Source organism: Eleutherodactylus coqui, chromosome 1, assembly GCF_035609145.1.
Source record: "Eleutherodactylus coqui strain aEleCoq1 chromosome 1, aEleCoq1.hap1, whole genome shotgun sequence".
Taxonomy (NCBI): domain Eukaryota; kingdom Metazoa; phylum Chordata; class Amphibia; order Anura; family Eleutherodactylidae; genus Eleutherodactylus; species Eleutherodactylus coqui.
Window position 1 is genome coordinate 243,373,922 of NC_089837.1, and position 21,007 is coordinate 243,394,928.

The 21,007-nt window shown below is 44.4% G+C and overlaps 1 protein-coding gene across 1 annotated transcript in view; it reads right to left on the reverse strand.

The window, feature by feature from the left end:
- The window catches only part of SEC63 (SEC63 homolog, protein translocation regulator), a 67,174-nt gene that overhangs the window by 45,731 nt on the left and 436 nt on the right, over nucleotides 1-21,007 (reverse strand). The window contains exons 2-4 of the mRNA XM_066607421.1: nucleotides 6,343-6,442; nucleotides 3,773-3,887; nucleotides 643-755 (exon numbers count right to left, since the gene is read on the reverse strand). Coding sequence (XP_066463518.1) covers nucleotides 643-755; nucleotides 3,773-3,887; nucleotides 6,343-6,442 — 328 coding nt within the window. The remainder of the gene's footprint in view (nucleotides 1-642; nucleotides 756-3,772; nucleotides 3,888-6,342; nucleotides 6,443-21,007) is intronic.

A 21,007-nucleotide genomic window follows, 5' to 3' on the forward strand; every position in this document is an offset into this window, starting at 1 on the left:
GTTGGGGGGCCCCAAGACAAACGTTTGCACCCGGGCCCATGAGCCTTTAGCTACGCCCCTGCTTTTATATTGATCAATTCGAGTTTTATCCTTAAATTGCTAAAGCCAATTTTTGAGGGGGGAAAAATAAAAATAGGCTCTTAAACGTTCCCATTAACAAGGTCTATAGAGCATTTCATTTGTCAGAGCAGCAGTTTGTGTTCCAGTGCTGTGCTTTCTTCCTAACAGGAAGAAACAATCATAGGTAATCATTCTAGAGACTGAGGAAAGCTGCCTAGTCGATATTTTTGACATCTCCTCCCTAGATTCCTTTTCCCTATGTTAATCTTGTGCATGTTCCACAAACTCAGGTCGTATGCAGTCCAGGAGCTAGCAGTACCAGTTTCTCCGCCTTATACTAGAGGCAGCTGTTCCGTCAGGAAGTAGCTACAACCCATTGTGACATGACCTTTTTTAAATATAGATCATACATATACATTATATGTACACGCCTATTTATCTCACACACACACACACACACACACACACACACACACACAAGCTTGCCTGGTCTCACGGCAGAACAAACTCTTATGACAAGTCTGGTTCTTACAGATGGTGGAAGGACCTGAAATTCAGTTAAGAGTTCTGTATATTACTTACGCTTCATACGCCTTCGCTATTTTCATAAACATAGCATCATCTCCTCCTTTGTCAGGGTGGTATTTCAGAGAAAGCAGACGGTACTGTTTCTTAATTTCTGAGAGAGTGGCACCCTTTGAATAAAAAGTGCCGCAAAAAAATGTCAATGTCTACTACTGAGAAGATCTACCTGAATTACATCCCTATGTAACAATCATATGGAAAAAAGGACTGTGATCATTCATGAATATTCCGATCCTTTCAAGGGGTTGTCAAAATACAACTTACATATTTCAGTATTATTCTTAGTTTCGTTCAAATATTTTGTTCTATCTTAATTTGTTTCACAAAGATTAATAGAACCAGACAACGCGCCATATGAAAAAGTGACATTAACACAAAGGTCTCCAGCAGTTCATCCACCCGTTTTTGAGCCCTCTGTATCCAGTTTACAAGATTTTGTAGAGAAAGCGAATGACTAAAGCTTACTCACACAGTAACGGGAGATTTGCACAACCCAGACGGAGTTCAGCAAAGTACACTGCAGTATAAAGTAAGTGAATGGGCTTTTAACAAACAGCATCAAATTTGTGCAGTGGGATTTGTCCCGATGTCAGCTTGGATCAATCCTGATCAAGTGGGTTCCACAGCAAGTTTTCACACTGTGTATTAATGCAATTTTAGGGATTTACTACCAACCATCAGTTCAGATGGTTTGGGCTGTCATTCACATTTGCACTGTTCTCTGTCTTTCTACTCCATCACAGGAGCCAAACTACAGAAGTGCCAGATGCCCAACATGGCCAAAACGAACAGCAGCTGACAGCCAGACTTCAGTTATTGCATCCTGCATTTCACCATACAAAATACCACATCATGCTGCACTATTTTGCCCAGCCTCGTAATGGAGCCTCCAATGCATATGTGAACACAGTCTAATTGAGCCAGAGACTGTCTTGTGCTGACCATGCCATGCTCACAGTAGATGGGCATGTTTCCCTGCATCGGTCTAATCAATCCTATGGAAGCTGTACACAGCAGCAGTGCAATTGTAAATCGTTAGGAATACGAACAAGCTATATCCAGAAGTTACACATGGAATGCACAACCCATTTAAGGTTCAGTTCAGATCTGTGTTGGAGGCTCAGCAGGGGTTCGATACAAATCAGCCCCGCCAATTAGCCGTTTGCCAGGAACACTGAAGAGTGGAAACACGCAGCTCCATAAATCTTGCAGCGGCTCAGAACTGCACTGCAGACTCTCCCATTGAACTGAAAGTAGGATTCATCCAAACCTTCAGCTTTATTCAAATGAAGGCCACACCTGCAATACGGGATTCCGTTCTGGAGACCTCACTTATACGGCCGATTTCACAGGGCCAAAAATCTTGCATGAATATGAACCCCATTCTTTTTAATGGAGTCATATACATGAGCAATGTTTTTTTGTGTGTGGGAAAAATAAATTTAAAACAAAAAAAAAATCTCTGTATGTCTTATTGTTTTCAACAGGACAGTACAACAAATCACACGGTGTGCGATGTGTCCACAAGTGCAAATTGAGGTTTTCCATTGAAAACTATGAAATTAGTTGAAGTTCCAAAGCACAAAAGTTCTGAAATAACATTTCCCTACTGAACATTAATAAGAAACTAAACAAGAAAAATGGGTCACAATCTGAGATTAGTTGGGGAGGGGGGTGGGGAAGGGTGATCCGGAGTAAGGTACAAAATTATTAATTTTACTGCATCAGATACTACAAGAAGAATGATTGACTTGATGTCTGTTGTAAAACGGAACTGGATGCCTTCACTATTCCTCACTTTGGACGCCGAGAAGGCTTTCGACAGCATACACTGGGGTTTTGTTTTTTATGTTTTGGAGAAACTTGGATTAGAAGGAACAATTTAAAAAGGCTGTACAAACTTTGTATAGTTCCCCTTCGGCTCTGGTTCTGGCGAACGGAACTCTATTTACCCCCTTTAAAATAACGACTGGTACCAGACAGGGGTGCCCCACTTTCTCCATTATTATTTGTAATGACAATGGAACCCATGGCAGAGATGATTAGATCCCACCCTTCAATCCAAGGTATTCACATTGGATTGCGCCAACATAAATTCGGTCTTTTTGCCGATGATATTATTACTACTATAACTAACCCCTTGGAATACTTGAGAGCAGTTATTGGAGTTCTACACGAATTTGGAAAATCTCATACAACAAAATCAACCCCAATAAATCCCAAGCACTAGGCCCATTTATTCCAAAATTACCTACAAAAAAATATCCAGACCAAATTCCCTTACCAATGGGCGCATGACAACATTCCTAATCTAGGAACTAAATTATGTTTTCCCCTGTCACAATTAGCTACTAATAATTTCACCCCTTTATTAGAGGATATTCAAAAAGAATTGAAAGGTATTGCCAAACAGAACCATCATGGTTAGAATGAGTGGTGCTTTACAAGAGGATTATCCTTCCCAAAATCTTATACCTCTTCCGCACCCTAATCATCCCAGTTCATCGATCTATTTTACAAAAACCTTCAACTCAGTTATAGGTCTTTGTTTGGGGAAGCAAGAAACCCAGAATGACTGCAAGTAGCTTGCAAAAACAAAAACTTGAGGGATAGGTATCCCTAATCTCAAAACCTACTATAAACGGTTTCGCCTTAAACAATCTAAGACAGTGGTGGAAGTCTTCACTCTCAACCAGTTGGCCTGCCATGAAACAAGCTCTATTGGGAAAAATTTCCCTGCATACTCAATTATTAGCTTACCTTTACAATCCGCAACGGTCACTACCCAAGACTACCCTTTGGGAACCTCACTCCCCTCATAGCTTGGCTTGATAGATTCTATTCAAAAACCTACACAATATCTACCCATCCAACTCCCATTAGAGCTTCTTGAAATGTTCATTTCGGATATAAAATGTAAAATCCTGGACTAAAAAAGGAATGGATTTTATCTAAGACTTAATCCAACAAAAGGAAAAATTAGACACTACTGCAGATAGATAGGATGATCCAAGTTTTAACAGGATGGTGGTTCAAGGTGCTCAGGAGCCTCACTGAAGCAGGCAGTCATCACACATGCCTCCCAGAAAAAGCCAATATTTGAAAGACTAATGAAAATTTTACTTACCGGATCTAAACTTAGAATTTCATATGGATTGTATTCTTGGTACTCTCTATCTGTTTTGGAGACTTTGTAGGCAAGAAATAAAAACACCGCCCATCCAAGCAGTAACACTACTTTCCTAGGGAAATATACATAGAAAATCAGAATAAAATAAAAAGCTTTGGCAAAAAAGTCCATTAGCAGCAATTGTTCATTTTTAGTTCTTATTTCGCTGCAATCAACATACAGTTTAGGCTGCAGAATGTGAGATCAGAGGCCAAAATGTGCCATTATGCCAGATCGCACATTAGCAAATTCTGTCAGCTCTGGATATCAAAGTGACGAATGGACAACCCAACATACATGGTCGAAAAGAGCTTTTTTTTTTTCTCTATCTCTGTTTGCAGGACATGTAGTTCTGTACTATTTAAAATTAGGGCATATATCAGTTCATTTTGTAAGTCTTATTTAAAAGAAAAATGGAAACCAAAAAAAACAGCCTTCCTGATATACTCCGTTATTCAAAAATTAATCTTGTAAGTTTAATTGCATAGCGATGTGAAATGTGTACATTGTGTAATATAGGACATTGCTATAGCACAGAATAAAAACTGTACTTTAATTTTAAAATGTATCTAGCTCCCAGCCTCTCTATTCAATGATGATAATCAAAGTACTCACATCTTTAGTAAAGGCCACAGGCCTGTATTAATAGAAGGTCAGCAGGAATACTATTTACTGCAATACTCATGTATTGCTGTGTATGGCTTCTTGTGCACGGGTTTCTCCTCACTTTTAACAAATCATAACTTATCGTGCCATCAATTTAGCTGTCTGACTGCTTTCTTTTGCTGGACAAGTTGTATTTTTCATTGGCGTTATTTAACCCCTTAAAGGGCATGACCTATTTTGGGCATAAAAAATAGAGATGAGCGAGCACGCTTGGATAAATCAGTTACTCGAGCAGGGGGGGAGAGAGAGGGATGTCTCTCTCTCCCCCCCACTGCGCCCCCTGTTCATCTCTAGTAATTATCCCCCTCTACTCTTACATGGTCAGACCTCATCTGGAATACTGTGTCCAGTTCTGGGCACTCAACTTTAAAAAAAGACATAAACTAGAGCAAGTTCAGAGAAGAGTCACTAAGGTGAGCAGTCTGCAAATCATGTCCTATGAGGAACGGTTAAAAGGATCTGGGAATGTTTAGCTTGCAAAAAAGAAGGCTGAGAAGAGACTTAAAGGGGTTGTCCCGCGATAGCGAGTGGGGTTAAGCACTTCTGTATGGCCATATTAATGCACTTTGTAATATACATCGTGCATTAAATATTGGCCATACAGAAGTTATACACTTACCCCCTCCGGTGCTGGCGTCCCCGTCTCCATGGCGCCGACCAAAGCAGCCTTCTCCCTGGATTAGACGCGCTTGCGCTGTCTACCCTCTTCTGTCCGGCTCCAGCGTGCTCGCGCCGCAAGGTCTTCTGCGCATGCACAGAAGACCTGTGCAGCGCGAGCACGCCGGAGCGGCCCCTTCAGCGCAAGCGCGTCTAATCGAGGGAGAAGAAGGCTTCGGTCGGAGCCATGGAGACGGGGACGCCAACACCGGAGGGGGTAAGGGTATAACTTCTGTATGGCCAATATTTAATGCACGATGTATATTACAAAGTACATTAATATGGCCATACAACCCCACTTGCTATCGTGGGACAACCCCTTTAATAGCTGTCTACAAATATCTGAAGGGTTGTCACAGTGCAGAGGGATCAACCCTATTCTCATTTGCACAAGGAAAGACTAGAAACAATGGGATGAAACTGAAAGTGGGGGAGACACAAATTAGATATTAGAAAAAAAAAAACTTTGACAGTGAGGGTGATCAATAATAATAATAAACTTAATAAACTTTATTTGTATAGCACCAACATATTCCGCAGCGCTTATCAATGAGTGGAGCAGGTTACCACAGGAGATGGCAAGTTCTCCTTCAATGGAAGTGTTCAAACAAAAGCTGGACAAATATCTGGGATGATTTAGTGAATCCTGCACTGAGAGGGGGTTGGACCAGATGACCCTGGAGGTCCCTTCCAACTCTACCAGGCTATGAAAAAATGTTGGAATTTCTAAAAACTTCCATAAGAAGCTGACACGCATATCGAAAATCATCTGCCAACTACATTCATAAGATTTGCTCAAACATCAAATCCAGTAAGGCCAGGCTCACACGAGTATCGGTATACCGTATTCCGTGTGCATGCAATACGCTGTGCCAATCTACCATAGGTGGCCATATTACCGCTCACATGAATTGCATGAAATAAGTGCGCAAGAAAAATCGCAGTATGTCCTTTATGTGTATTACACACACATACACAACAAGGTAGTCCATGGCAGCACGCAGCCAGTACGCAATGTCATTTCTCGGGGGCACAGCTCCCAGGCCCCCCTTTTCCCCATTCCTCTAACTTAGTTGAAGGGGCTTAGACATTCTGACAGATTCCCCTTTATGTGCTTCACAAACCTGAAGCTTTCACTTGGAGAAATATAGTGAAACCACTTTCAAATCTCAGTACATGTATATCGCTCAAGAGCCTTTACTTACTTCACAGTTGGAACTATATTCTGCTGAGGCTTTATAGACTTTAGCTGATACCACAGACAGCTTCTATATACATGGCGGATGGTTTTCAGTCGGACTTGTTCTAAAAATGAAATGCAAAGCAAAACTTTTAAACTTAGATATTTAGTTGATAGACACTGTTTAGAAGGCAAAATATTTCCAACATACAGACAGTTTCTCATGGCCGCACTATAATTTTCACAGAAGATCCTTCTGTCAAGTAACTGGAAGGGTCCCATGGAACAGACCTCCAACAATTACACATTGATGGCCTATCCTTTAATATGCTACATCCTTTTAGAGTAAAATAAAATAAAGAACTCCTCTAATTTCCTACACAAACCCTGCAGTCAGACTTCCTTCCATCTGCCTACTAGTTCTTGCTAGAAAGGAGTAGGACTGCACAGAAGTCCAATCTGACACATAGGTCAGTGCAGGAGGTATAGGGTCAGTGCAGGAGGTATAGGGTCATTTCAATCTAGTCCGCTTCGTTTTATTTTCGATGCAATAAAACATGGTTGCAGGGATGTACTGTAGTTGTATTTCTAGATTCTTAAAAGAAAAAGCAGAGCTATGAATTAGTGTGAAGATCAGTAGTAGGACATGGTTCCCATAACTGGATCCAAGTGCTACTCGTCTTTATGATGGAGCTCTAGTTAGCACGCCAAAACATCAACAATTGCCTGCTCCAAAACCGGGGTGTAATGCAGAGCAGATGTAAAGGCTCTATCAAGACATTTGTAATGACGAATGGAGAGCTACGCAGTGCTACAACAGTAAACGTTTTTATTCGCAACTTTGTGCGGGAACTACATGTACGTTCGGTCGTTACAGCCCTTGGCACTCGATCACCATTTTAGCGTCATTCCTTTTGCAATGAGTGTAATATCCTTTGAAGCAGCGAATGAAAGTGTCTCACAGCTGCCAGCCATTAAGAATATACTGACCGAGCCATGAGGTCTTGTCGCCTGCGAGACATTTTTTTGGGCTATTTTGAGGGCTATTTGGACCTGTGAACGTATTGGTTACATTACAAAGGACAGCTTGCTTGCAGTTCGTAGTACTCAATCCCCATTTATTGTACTTGTTCAGTTGATCAATAGAAAGATCACCACTTTGAGAGTTATGATGCTTACTTGGGACAAACATTGTCTGGCAGCAAAAATCATGGAGCACATCTTACAGATGGAGAAAGAACATCCCCGAAAAGCGTCAGCAGAGAGATTGGTCCAAACAGTGGCTGCAGCAGAGAGACAGCTCGACACACATGGGGCTTTGGACAGAGATACGCGAGAACAACCCAGAAGATTTCAGGAATTACTTGTGCATGTCTGAGAACTGATTTTCTGTTTTGCTGGCATCTGTAAAACCATTTATTGAGAGTATTTCAAGATATGGTTGTTGTAGTTACTTATCTGGTGTGAAGAGCACTTGGCAGCTTGTTAGCAAGCAAGTTGGGTGGACAATATTGTTGACAATAGTTGAACAAAAATGTTTGACTTTAAAGACATATTTACATGTCGGTTAAAAAAAAATCAATTTTTTTTAAAGTTTCCCTTCCTCAGGAGCCACGCCCTATTTTCATCAGAGAATTGCACAATAACAGGGCATGTACAATGGAGTGTCACGCACCTGTAAAGGAAACACAACAGAATATGGCGCAAAGTGATTGCTTGTGAACTTCACTACTGTGTTAATTTGGTAACCAAGTTTGTTCCTTTTCTACAGTTCCCAAACACTGCTGAGCAGTGGAAGAACGCTGCTTAGACATTTGATCTTCAATGGCAATTCCCCGTCTGTGGATAGCAAACATGTTAGGATCCCTTAGCCTGCAAACTCAGGATTGCATTACAACTACAAGGGCTACTTTAGTATAATCTCGATGGCCTTGTGAATGCTATGAATTCCTGATGGTAGATGTAGGCAAGAACAGGCAAGTATTGGATGGTGGTGTTATGGAGTACACCAGATTCATGGAGATGTTGCAAGGAGATACACTAGGACTATAAAGCAATAAAGAGACAAGGACGAATTTCAATTTCATGTTCATTAGAGATGAGACCTTTCCACTGAAACCTTTCCCCCACAGACTATTGGACCCAGAAATTAATTAATTATCGGCTGTCAAAAGTGAGGTGTGTAGTGGAAGATGCTTTTGGCATTATGGCCAACTGATTCCACGTTTTTCACTCTGCAATCAATCTCCATCCAGAAAGCAGACAAGGTAGTGCTGGCCTGTTGTGTCTTGCATGACTTCTTACAACGCCACTATACTCCCCTTCTGCAATACTCAATAGCGAAAATGTGGACAGCGGCGTTCTGAAGCACCAGGGATGTTACCTGTCCAGTCCCTTCAGGTTCGTCGTGCCTGTGATGATGCCATTCACTGTCGTAAACACTATAAAGGATATTTCAACAGTGTTGGTGGCAGGATGATATGATGTGTATGCGATGCTTGTCGTATGCATGGTTGCGTTTTGTCTACAGGCAGCGCTAAGCATGATTAAAGTGTAGGTTTATGGTGAAAGACTCAGTATGAGTTGTACTGGATTCATTCATATCACAGCACATCCAGAGCCAAGCAGTCCAATGGCCAGGATGTGCAGACACACGGATGAATCGAAAACTGAATCTTTGCCCACAAGACTGCACTCCACAACATGCTGCCTGCAGTTTGCACACCTTGTTCCAGCTGAGACTCCCTTTAGGCCCCCTGTCCACAGGCATTGCGGTATCCCGCGGCAGAACGACGACGCCCGGGAGCAGGAGCCGGCACAGGGTTCTCCGCAGATCAGCCTATTTGACAGATAGGCTGACTGCGGCGAATCGGGGCAATTCGCAATGATTCTTCGCTCGTGGACAGGAAGCCGGCGCTTTCCATAGCAACGCTATGGAAAGCTTCAGCTTGCGTGATCGCTGGCGAATTCACAGTCGTGGACAGGGGGCCATAAATGCAACTTACACAGCAGGTTGAGCTGAGCAGATTGCTATATAGTTTAATGGGGAAGGCTGTATAAGGCCGCCTGCAGACTGCCGGGATCAGATTCTCGCAGCCGGACCCGACCCGAGCGCCTGCGGGGAGCAGAGCGGAACTCACCCGCTCCCGCAGCTCCGGCTCTTTTATGTGCCGGCTGCCGACTCATGCGCAGAGCGGAGTCGGCAAGTGACGTTTCAGAATTAGAACATGCCGTGGTTTGTTTGCTGCGCGGGATTTTGCACAGACAAACTGGGGCCGTCTGCATAGGATTGCGTATTGTAATGCAATCCTATGCAGGCGTCCAGGGGCAGAAATTCTGCGGGGAATCCCGCCGCGGAATTTCCGCCCATCTGCAGGCGGCCTTAGTTGTACTTTATTCATCCTTATATAATTAAATATATGACACAAAGGCGGTCTGTTATGAAATATAAACTATTTATTACTTGTTTACTTTTCAAAAAAGCTTTAATACAAACTATTCTTTACCTGGGACACCGGGAGACACTACTGCCTAGTCCAGCTAATGAGACAGGCACCATCAGTTACCCGAAAACCGTCAGGCAAAGGATCCTCCTCAAAATTCTGCGGTCGCTGTAAAGAAAGTATTGAATTGCCGGAAAGTGGAGGAACTTGAAGCTCAATTGTGAAATCCCTTCTTTGCACACTCCTAAAAGGAAGAGCAGCTTCACCTGCATAATCCTAATCAAACAGAGTTGCAGAGTCCAGCATCAGATGGTTTCCAAATAAGCCATCCTCGACCTGGGAGGAGGATTTCTGTGCACAGCTGTGGGATAAAAAACTGGACACTAACAGGGACACAGACTTTTTATGAAGAACTGTGTTCATAAACGTATTATAGCATTGTGTTACAGCAGTAAACAAGGGAGATACAGCGTTTGCCTCACAGGCCCAACAACCTTACATGGCACGTAACGGCACAATCAAAGGCAAAAATGGGAAGGAACTGAATGACCAACAGACTATCAACAATAGGTAGAGGGAATACTCAGAGGAACTATATGCCTGCAACAACACGATGGCTGAAACGGTCAAAGCTGATACTGGCATGGGTATCACACAACTGAAAGAAGCAGTGCAAAACCGAAAAACATGAAAGAAGTTCGCCTTTAGGGTCGTGAACGACTAACAACAACAGGAACAGAGCAAGCTTCCTCCTCCACCTCCACCACCACCACATCACGAGCCACCATGAGCTGTGGGAACCTTAGAGGAGGGACCAGCTCTGGGGAAGAACATGGCCCAGATGAAAATTCTGCAGGGCTTTCCTCCCACTCAACTGCAAGTAAAAAAAAGTTGGTAAGCAAGATAATTTCGGACAACACTACACAACTAGGCAACAATTCACGCTGAACTGATACCTATTGGAGAGTACCTCCACACATGGCTGTGGTGGAGGGGCATCAGGACGTAGTGGCCGCTCAATTCTGCTCTGTGCCTGCAATGTTCGGCTGTAGCCAAAAGACAAAAAGGGAAAACATTACAAATACCACCACACATAAATGGCATGGCACCCACATATTAGTCCCACAGCCGCGTCCACCGTATACCAACGGTCGGATGTTTGACAAGATAACCATAATCCCACACTAATCTCTGGCCCCCACAGTAAGCAAACATTCTGCGAAATTATAGGAGAAAAAATAAAAATTATAAACCACAATAAATGAAAATAGAATACATGCGCACTGCTAACTGTTCAATACTTGTCTCAAAAGCATTCTCCACCATCAATGGGAACACTAGGCACCCCCACACTACAACCTGTCACCCATTCCGAATTTCAGTTCAACAAAAAACCTTTGCAGGATGCACGATTGCGGGAACCGTACACAAAACCATTCACCGAATTTGCAGTCACTTGAAACGGAAAAAAAAAAGATAAAAGGTTCACCACAACATATACACAGCGCCCACTGTTTCTCCCATAACAAGCTAGCACGACGTACCTCTATTTCATTGCTGGATTTAGTGGCGGATTGCCTGCAATCGCTCAGGTTCCTTGATCTTCAGGTCATTTTTTTTTTGCCTTTTAAGCTGCTCTCTGCTGCGGGCGGTGCCATACTTTCTTTGCAGTGTCCACACAACTTTTTGAAGGATCCACAGATTCGGGTGCTCATAGGGCCCATTCCTCATCTCGTACTCATGGTGGTCTATTAGCTGGACGAGCAGCAGTGTCTCCTGACGTCCCAGCAGAGATGCTCTGTTTCTCATGAGTAGAATGCTCACATGGATGTGAAAGCACGCAAACTTGCACACACAATATATGCAGCATGTGACGCCAGATGCACGCTATTCCGTGAGTCCATAGACTTGTATTGCAGACATGATGTCAATGTTCACAGGAAAATCGACAAAAGAATGTACAATGTAAAGGAAAAAAGTTATTAACACAGTTTATTTACAAGGGAACAACATATTTTGTGACCCGACTAGGCTGCTTACACACCTGGCTGCATTAAGGATTTACATCTGTTTGCTCCACTTTTGGAGGAGAAAAACTGACAGAACTGGGGACAAAAACCAAAAACTGATACCTTTTCTTTCCCCATTGATTTTGGTAGGTTTTTAGAACTACCTGAAAGCAGAGGGGTCTGTTCTATTAGGTTGCGTTTTTTTGGGATGGGAAAATAATGCAGTCTGCAGCGCTAATTTTCAGTACGCATTGTTAGGTAAGTGAGACCTCCTGGTTCCTGGTGAAAGATAGGAGGCTGCAGTACCAGAGCTGTGGTGTGTAAAGGTCACCCACACCCGCCCCAGATTGTTTGCCGCTCTCCCCCTTGTTGAGCTATTTCTAATAGACTGTACGCATGTTCTGTATTTTGCCCTTCACAACTTTTACATCAACCTGCTGTCCAGGAAAATGTTTTTGCACAACTTCTATGAACTTTTTACAGTCGCCGGCCTTCGTCCAGTTACTGTAGTCTGGGCTGGTCACCTTCCACAAGCAAGGGAAGGACTAGTACACTTCAATGAAATCCTCCATGTATTCTTCACAGTCCATGATCTTCCTATGGAAAAAAAAAAATCAAGAAGATTGAATGAAGATGAAACACCAGTGCAGACATTTTAGTGAGCAACTTCAAAGGCAATTTACTTTAACTCTTTATGCCATGGAATACCAAGGGTTATAATGAGCAGAATGCATTCCTTTGCGGCTGACAGTCATAATGAAGTATTGTTCATAATACTGAGCAAAAATGACTCGCAGTCAGCAGCGCCACGTAGCTGTCCATTCGCCATTACGAAAGGAAGCATGAAGCAAAGTCTCACCAGCTAGACATTTTTGCTCGCTACTGCAAATGATACCTTGCATTTGTAACACTATGCTACAGAAGGTAGTACAAACAAGAAAACTCACCTTTAGGGTTGGAACTGTCTAAACCGTATATTCTCTTGAAGTGCTCAATACTTCCATGCAATCGAGTTATCCTTGTTCTGTAGTACGGAGATCGAATCTTTGAGGCTTTTATGACACTCCTTATGGTGTAACAGCCAATAGTAAAAGCACTATGTGGGCACGTTAAAACCCTTTTTGTTCTTCCAACAGCCAATCGCATACTTCCACAACCAATACAGTTTTTTTCTTTGCCTATATCCTTGTCCACCTGAGCAAACAATGGTCTTCCAACAGCCATCACATACAATACTAATGGCTTTCTTCACAGATATGCATGCCCATCTGAGCAAACAATCGTCCAGTTATCTTTAAACACTTCCAAATGACCCAGCAAACGAGCAAAATGGCGTTACATTTAAACGATTATTGTTACGTGTAAAAAGTCATCATTTGAACGACCGAACGATCTTTCAACTCATTTGGTTTCAAATAATAATTGACTCATGTAAAAGGACTCCAAGGCCTCTCTCACGCATACTGCTTTTTACCGCAGCGTCCCGAGCACCACACTAACTGCGGCACAAAGCCAACATTGATTTTAACGCCGCGATTATAGAGCGCTGTCCGTTCCATTTTCGCACATTTTAACGCACCTCATCATCCATCACAATGATGGGGTGTGTTAAAAAGCATTGTCAAACACTGTGACGTGCGTTCGAAAACGCAATTCAGAATTGCGGTAAAAAAAGGTTTGATATTGAGCAGCGTTTTCTGAACGCATGTGTGAGGGAGGCCCAAGTTTTAAATAGCACTGCACATTATCGCAAAAGTGACAGATCCCTGGAATTGGCATGTCTGTCACGACTTTATGTTGCCATCAATGAGGACAGATTGACGTACATGACCGTTCCTTTTAAAACTGCTCTGTAAATAATAGATTTTACCACAGATACAGGAAAGACCACCTACTCCAATCACTTGTCCAAACCATAAGCCTGAGGTCATAGTGGGTGCAGCAAGTCGCCACAAGAACTAAAAGTTATGCTCACATGGAGCGGAAAAGATCCAGAATTTCCGCAGCGGAAAATTCAACAGCAAAGTCTGCAGCATTTCCGCACACAGATGAGAGTCAAAATCTGCACCATTTATGCAGATTTTGATTCGAAAATCAGTTATGTTTCCTCAGCTGATTTCGGCAGATCCAGTTACAATTCTTTGCACTATAAGCGCAGCCCAACACCCAGTAGCCTAACCAAACGTGCTGAGCTCACAAGTGGCCGTTGGGTGAAAGGCTGCGCTGATAGCATGAAGAATTGGTAGGAGAATGGAGCGCTGCATCAGCTGCAGATACGTAGCTGATTTTTAAGTCACAATCAGGACCAATGGGGATTTCGACTGTTACGGTTGTGGAAATGCTGCAGAATTTGCAACGGAAATTCCGCAGCATTTCTGCCCCGTATGAACGTACCCTTAGTCTGAAAGTCAGACTCCACAGCATGTCCCTGCGGCATTAAACTATGTTCACATCATGTTTGCAGCATGCACTGGGAGAAGCTCCTGGCGTATACGCAAAACATGTCCAGATGTCCAGAAACATACCTTTGGTATACACTTTGGTTAAAGTGCTTGTTCATGGTAAGGAAGCCCCCGTCAACTGTCCCCCATGCATTAAAATACAAAAATCAGCAGTTACTTACCTCTCCCCGCTGGCTGTGGTCTCCCTGTGACACCAGTTTTTAAGCTGAGCCTGTCTACAAACAAGCTGCATCAACCAATGACAGTGCCTAGAGATGGTGGTCGAGCGCTGTCACTGGCTGCTACAGCAGGTTTACAGGACATCACAGCTGCCTGAAAACAGACAGACAAGGAAGAACAGAAGTGGGAAGAGGTGACTGCGGATTCTTTTATTTTAAAGCATGGGTGACCCATTGACAAGGGTGTCCTTAACTCAGACAACCCCTTTAAACAATGAAAACCTATTACAATACATCTCAATGTATATCTGTAAAGCGGTGTATTTTGCAGCCTTCCATCATTGGGAAATCCTCCTGAGGAACACCTCCAACATAGGCTGAAAATGGGATGTGAACAGAGGCTTAGTGCAGTGAAGAACCATGCACCTGCCAAGCAGATCCGATAGCTGGTCACAAGTAGGTCGCTGCAGTCGAATAAGGCACAAAAAGCTTATCTTCAGGAATGTACTTTACAAAAAAGCCATTTTTAAAGTATACAACCCCTTAGAGATGATGTTTTTGCTGTGTTAATAGGCGTCTTCAGACATAAAAGAGGAGGTTTCTGTCTGCAGGAGACGCACGGACACTTTACACCCTCCAGATCAGTGACCTAAAGGGCCTTTTACATGGGATGATTATCGCTCAAAATTTGTTCAAAAAATAATCATTGCGTCTAAATGCGAAGCCATCGTGCAGTATTAGTTTACATTTCGTTAACGCTCACTTTCAACCAGCATAAAAACCATTGCTGGATCGCTGACTTCTCGCTATGTGTAAATGCTCCCTGCTCAGCGGTGATCTGTCTGTCTGAATGCTCTGCACGAGCGTCAACAACCTAGCGGTGACGTCAGCACTAGTCGTGTAGCCAACAGTCGTCCCTTCTAAATAGGACCTAACTTTATGCTTGTGGCTGATCTTGAGGAGGCTTCACCCCATGCACAGGCCAGGGTATAGGTGGTATCATTTACATTACTGTGCTTTTCTTCCAGTCATTGTTGTAGCTTCACGAAGAGGCCTTCGAGCTCTGAAAGCTTGCCAATACAATTTTTCTGTCCACGGGCAGATTTTTGCTGCGGACTCCGGAGCGGGCGTCCACTCCAGATTCCACAGCAATAATCCTCCATAGCATGCTATGGAAAAAGGATTTTTCATGCACACGAGCGGAAACCAACTGCGGTTTCTGCTGGCAGATGAAAAAAAAAAAAAAAATCACAGCAAGCTCCATTTCACTGCAATTCCTGCACGGACGGCTTCCATTGAAGTCATCTGAAGCCGTCTGATTCACAGCCCGTCCCTGACATTGCGGATGGGCCACGGATTCAGCAGGAAAGCAGGAGTTTAAAAAGAAAGTGCACTGTGCATGTGCGTTGGCCGGCACTTCCACAGGAACGCAGGGCTGCTGGCGAATTGGGTGCGGAATTCCCCATGCAGGATCCGTGCGTGCCCGTGGACATGGGGACTAAAGATATGACTTTTATAATGCACCGCAGAGGCTTCTATTGGAAAGTCTCTTCAAACTCTGAAGGCTTGTTCTCTGGTAACAGATTTCAGTGTGGATCCACATCAAAATTGCCAATAAACTGTGTGTAGAATTCAGATTGCACCATTTGAACAGATAGAATCCATGTTGAAACCGACCTGCCGTGGATGTAAAATCCACACCGTATGTCAACATTTATGCAGCAGATGGACGAGATTTTCTCAAAACTCATCCAGACTGCAGTAAAATTTTGCTGAACTTCTATAGAGAAAAAACGTGCAGCTTTCCGCTGTTTGTGAACATGCGCTATTATACAGTATGCCCCGACGGTCCAGTCAGCCTGGAGAGAGCGGACCGTTCCTCAGGAGACAGTCCAGAAGGATGTTTGCTGACATGATTACCTCATGGTTTGTAGAAAGCTGCCACATAGGTGCCCTTCAAGCCACTCTTACAATAATAGAACCAGACGGACAGCGGGCTGCTCACACGGAGCTAGTGTAGAGTAAGGATCGCTCCCCATCTTTTCCAGTTTAACACTATAAGACAATGTCTGCATGAGAATGACATGATAAATCACCTGGACTACGTGACACTGTACTGAGACCACTACAACTGGATCTTTAACAGAACCTTGAAAATGGGAACCATTGGAAGCCAGCGGCGAGAAGGCTAAGGCCCAATGTCCACGGGCGGGCGGAATCCACAATTCAAGCCGTCCATAGGGAAACATGGGCGTCCACAAATTAAATAAAGCATGCAGATTTAATTTGTGGACCTTTTGGTCCGGAAAACAAATCACAGCATGCTCCATTTCAGTGCGGTTCCCATACGGACGGCTTCCATTAAGTCAATAGAAGCCATCCAATCCACGGCCTGTCCGAAATTGAATTGCGGATGGCCCAAAAATTCCACAGGAAAGCAGGAGTTAAAAAAAAAAAAGAAAAGAAAAACTCCAATGCGCATGTGTGGTGGCACACATCCATAGTAAAGAGGATAGAAGACCCGGACGGGTAAGCAGGAGACCCACAGTGTCCTCGGCCGTGGGCAGGGTCCGATTACGCTTCGGACTCCTGCATGCAGAATCTGATCCGCCTGTGGACATGAGGCTTAAAGGGGTTGTCTCGCGGCAAACATCAAAATTTTCAATTAGCCCATTCCCCCTGTCACCCCCCTGGCATAAAATAGCAATTTAAAGCGGTTTTTAAACCGCTTGCTACTCACTGATCCGAAGAAATAGAGTTTTAAAAACCTTCTGCCTAAGATGGCCGCCGGTCCTTTCCCAGGGATGCACTGCGGTTTTCTCCCATGGTGCACCGCGGGTCTTCTCCCATGGTGCACCATGGGCTCTGTGCGTTCCATTGCCGATTCCAGCCTCCTGATTGGCTGGAATCGGCACACGTGATGGGGCGGAGCTACGATGACGACGCGGTGAGCAGCTCTCCGGCACGAGCGGCCCCATTCACCAGCCAGAAGCACGGACTGCACAAGCGCGTCTAAAAAAGCAAGAAGCCAGCGAAATTAGACGGAGCCATGGAGACGGGGACGCCAGCAACGGAGCAGGTAAGTGAATAACTTCTGTATGGCTCATAATTAATGCACGATGTACATTACAAAGTGCATTAATATGGCCATACAGAAGTGTATAACCCCACTTGCTGCCGCGAGACAACCCCTTTAAGCCTGGTTTAGACAATGATTATCACTCAAAACATGTCTTTTCAGCGACTTTTGAGTGATAATCGTTGTGTGCCTTTAAGCGCAAGGTGATCGCTTTGTGCTCCAAGCGGCGGATGCAGAAGACAAGCGGGGCCGCTTGTCTTCTGCATCCAGCTGTTCTCTGCTCAGAGCCGGGTATGGAAAACACAGCTGAACGCCGTGTTCTTCATACCCCGGCTGCTTACGGAGCACTCAGCTGGTATACAGCCGTGTGGAGTATGAAGAACACAACTGGACCGCTCTGTTCTTCATACCCCGCCTGTTATCAGGGAGCGGGATACAGCTGAAACAATAGTATAAGTTGTATCCCCCTGTGAATCACTGATAAGGCTCATCCTTGTCTTTCACAATGACAAGCGATGGTTTAACGAAAACTGCACGATATAAGTGCAGTTACACACAATGATTATCGCTCAAAAGATGGCTTTGAACGATTTTCGAGTTGAAATCAGTGTATCTAAATGGGCCTTTAGCACCGACAGTACTTTCAAAAGAAAATCAAATAGGTCAAAGGTCGAAAATAAAAACTACTTGAAGAAAGAAAAAACAGATTTCCATACCTCTGCAGGAAAAGAAGGGTCTGACACATTGTAAAATGGAGAAAATGGTCGTGTATTATGTAATGACCGTTAATAAACAAGGAATTAAAGGAAATCAGTCACCACCTTTATGTCTCCTCTATGAGGGCAGCCTGAGCTAGTGGCAGGCATGCAGATTACATGGAGATGTCCGCCTTATGTATCTGTGAAGTATGGTAGTGTGTCTAAACTTACATTTTATTAGTAACAGCCATACACAGGGTACAAGAAGTAGTCCTCATACGCATGAGCTGCAGGCAAGCACTGTCCACCTCACCCTCCAGCCAATGATAGACACTTGTCTGCCTATAACTGTACACAGAGGGACAGCTGTCAGTGACTGGAGGGTGGGTGAGTTAGCCTGCAGCTCATGAATATGGAGGACTACTTCCTGTAGTCCTCTATGTGTGGTTGCTACTGAAAAAAAATGTAAGTTTCTGACAAACTACAGCACAGATCCCCACAGCAGATACATCAGTGTAATCAGCATGCTGCCCTCAGAGAGGAGACATAAAGGTGGTGATGGATTCTCTTTAAAGAAGTGAACCCCAAAATATTTCTCACGGGATGGTGATAAATGTACGATCACTGTGGTCTGACCACTGGGACGCCTACGGTCTGATTCACACAACCGTGATTTTGGTGCACATTACGCTGTGAATGGAGTCAATGAAAGTAAATTTTAGTTGATCTGTTCACTTTAGCGTATAACACTCCATGCAGATACAAGCGAGCAAAAGATCCCAGCATGCTCTGTTTCTTTGCTTATCACGCAGTGGGAGCCTATGCAACGTTGCCCATATGCAATATATTGTGTAAGGGTGACAATACATACGCAACCCTACTATGAAACAGAGCGGGGGGGAGGGGGAAGCCACTCTGTGCATGACAGCGTGCATGAGATATGGGGTTATGTGCGGTGTTGCCTTCTGTTGCACGCTGCGATAGCCAACATCACACAGACTAGTAAACCACAGCGTTTTCCCCATACGGTCGTGGGAATGAGCCCTACCGATCATAAGAGCTAAGAGTGCCCTGTGTGAATGCAGCAGTGGTCATGCAAGTCCAATACGGTCTATGGGGCTGATGCAAAGAGTAGAGCACCCAGCTACCCCGTCAGTCTCATAGGTGGTGCAGCGGTTACACAGCAGACTTCTGCCCCTGCTCTCATGATCAGCACTGTGACCGGCTGCAGCAGCCTGTGACATTCGCTATACAGAGGGTCCGATCGCCTGATTTTTACATAATATCTTGGAACATTCACATGAGGTTACAATCACCCGGGCGGGCACGGCATCAGGCTGAGGAACTCGGCCCGATAATCACACTTGCCAACGTCGATGCCAGGAGTTTTCATTCAAAAACGCCTCAAATCACTTCTGTGAAATTGCGCTTCTCAGGACACCTCACATCGCACGGCACACCATGTCCTTTAAGGTCCCATTGAAAATGATGGACGAGGCGGTCAGAGGGAACATCAAAAAAAAATCACTCATGTGAATAAGTCCATTCAAAAGAACGGAGTTTATATTCGTGCTACTTTTGCACGTCTTGCAACACACAAACCTTGTGCGAGATTCTCACCAGTGTGAATGTAGCCTTAATCGCTCTCAGACAGGAAGCTGTAAAAACGCTGCATTTTTTAACATAGCCTTTTATAGCATTTTTGGACAGTTTTTTTTTTAACGCACCCCATCACTGCAATGGGTGATGACGTGCGTTAAAAAAAGAGAAAAAAAATTGAAATGCACTAAAATAGAGCAGACAGTATTAAAAATCGCGGTGTTGGAAATGCTGCACTCCAATACTCATCTGAGACTGCGTGGGAGCGGCCTTAGGCGCAGGTTACATTTGGGCTGTGGCTTCTCATAACAAACCCTAGCCAACGCCGTATCCCTCCTATGAAGGGTCCGAGCGGCAGCCAACAGACGAGGCTGACTTATAGTGGAGTCATTCATTGAAGAACAGCGCTGTATGCCCCGCTGCTCATGTCGTCAGAAGTAACGGAAGCCATGACAACATCCCCACAACGGTGACGGCCAATGTGAACATAACCCGAGATGCAGCAGCGCTCTTCTGTGCACCGTTACAGCGCGGCCCGTAGGAGGTCGTCCGGGACTGTTACTGCTGATGACCTATCCTCCGCACAGGTAAGCAGTAATGGCTCCGCGAGGAGCAGCAGACCCCTACCTGTCAGCGCAGCCGAATGTCATCATCTGTGACCAGGAATGTTATAGGCGGCTTCACTCCCACTCCTCATAGTGGTCAGAGACGGACATGCAGGAGGAGGCATCACTCCTATAGGTTGGGAGTGAAGCAGTCCATTAAACTTCCAGTCCTACTGATGACGACGTCCAGAGCAAACCTGAATGACTGACCCCTGCTTATCAACTACTAATGACCCGTCCTACCTATCAGTAGGTCACCAATAGAGAATTGGCAGGAACTAACCACTGGGATCCCTGCCAATCAGTAGAGCACTGTCCACAGTGCAGTGGACCAGGTTGGTATTGCAGGTAGGGAGCTTAGCAAATTCAACAGCAGTCGCACTGCAACACCAACTTGCGACACAATCAGCGTGTTTTCTGCTTCCCCCACTGATCACAGCAACAGTGGGAATCAGCTGACGGCCAGCATTGGGGTGGGGGGGTCCCCGACGATCGTAAATAGAAAAAGTCCCGGAATACCCTTTTAAAGGGCTCTGTCCAAGATGAGCGGGAGGGTCTGCAACTCTCCCAGAAGCATCACGTCTGCTACTACTGCTCCAGCCAGCAGGGACGGGACATGCTGTAACATCTGGACCGG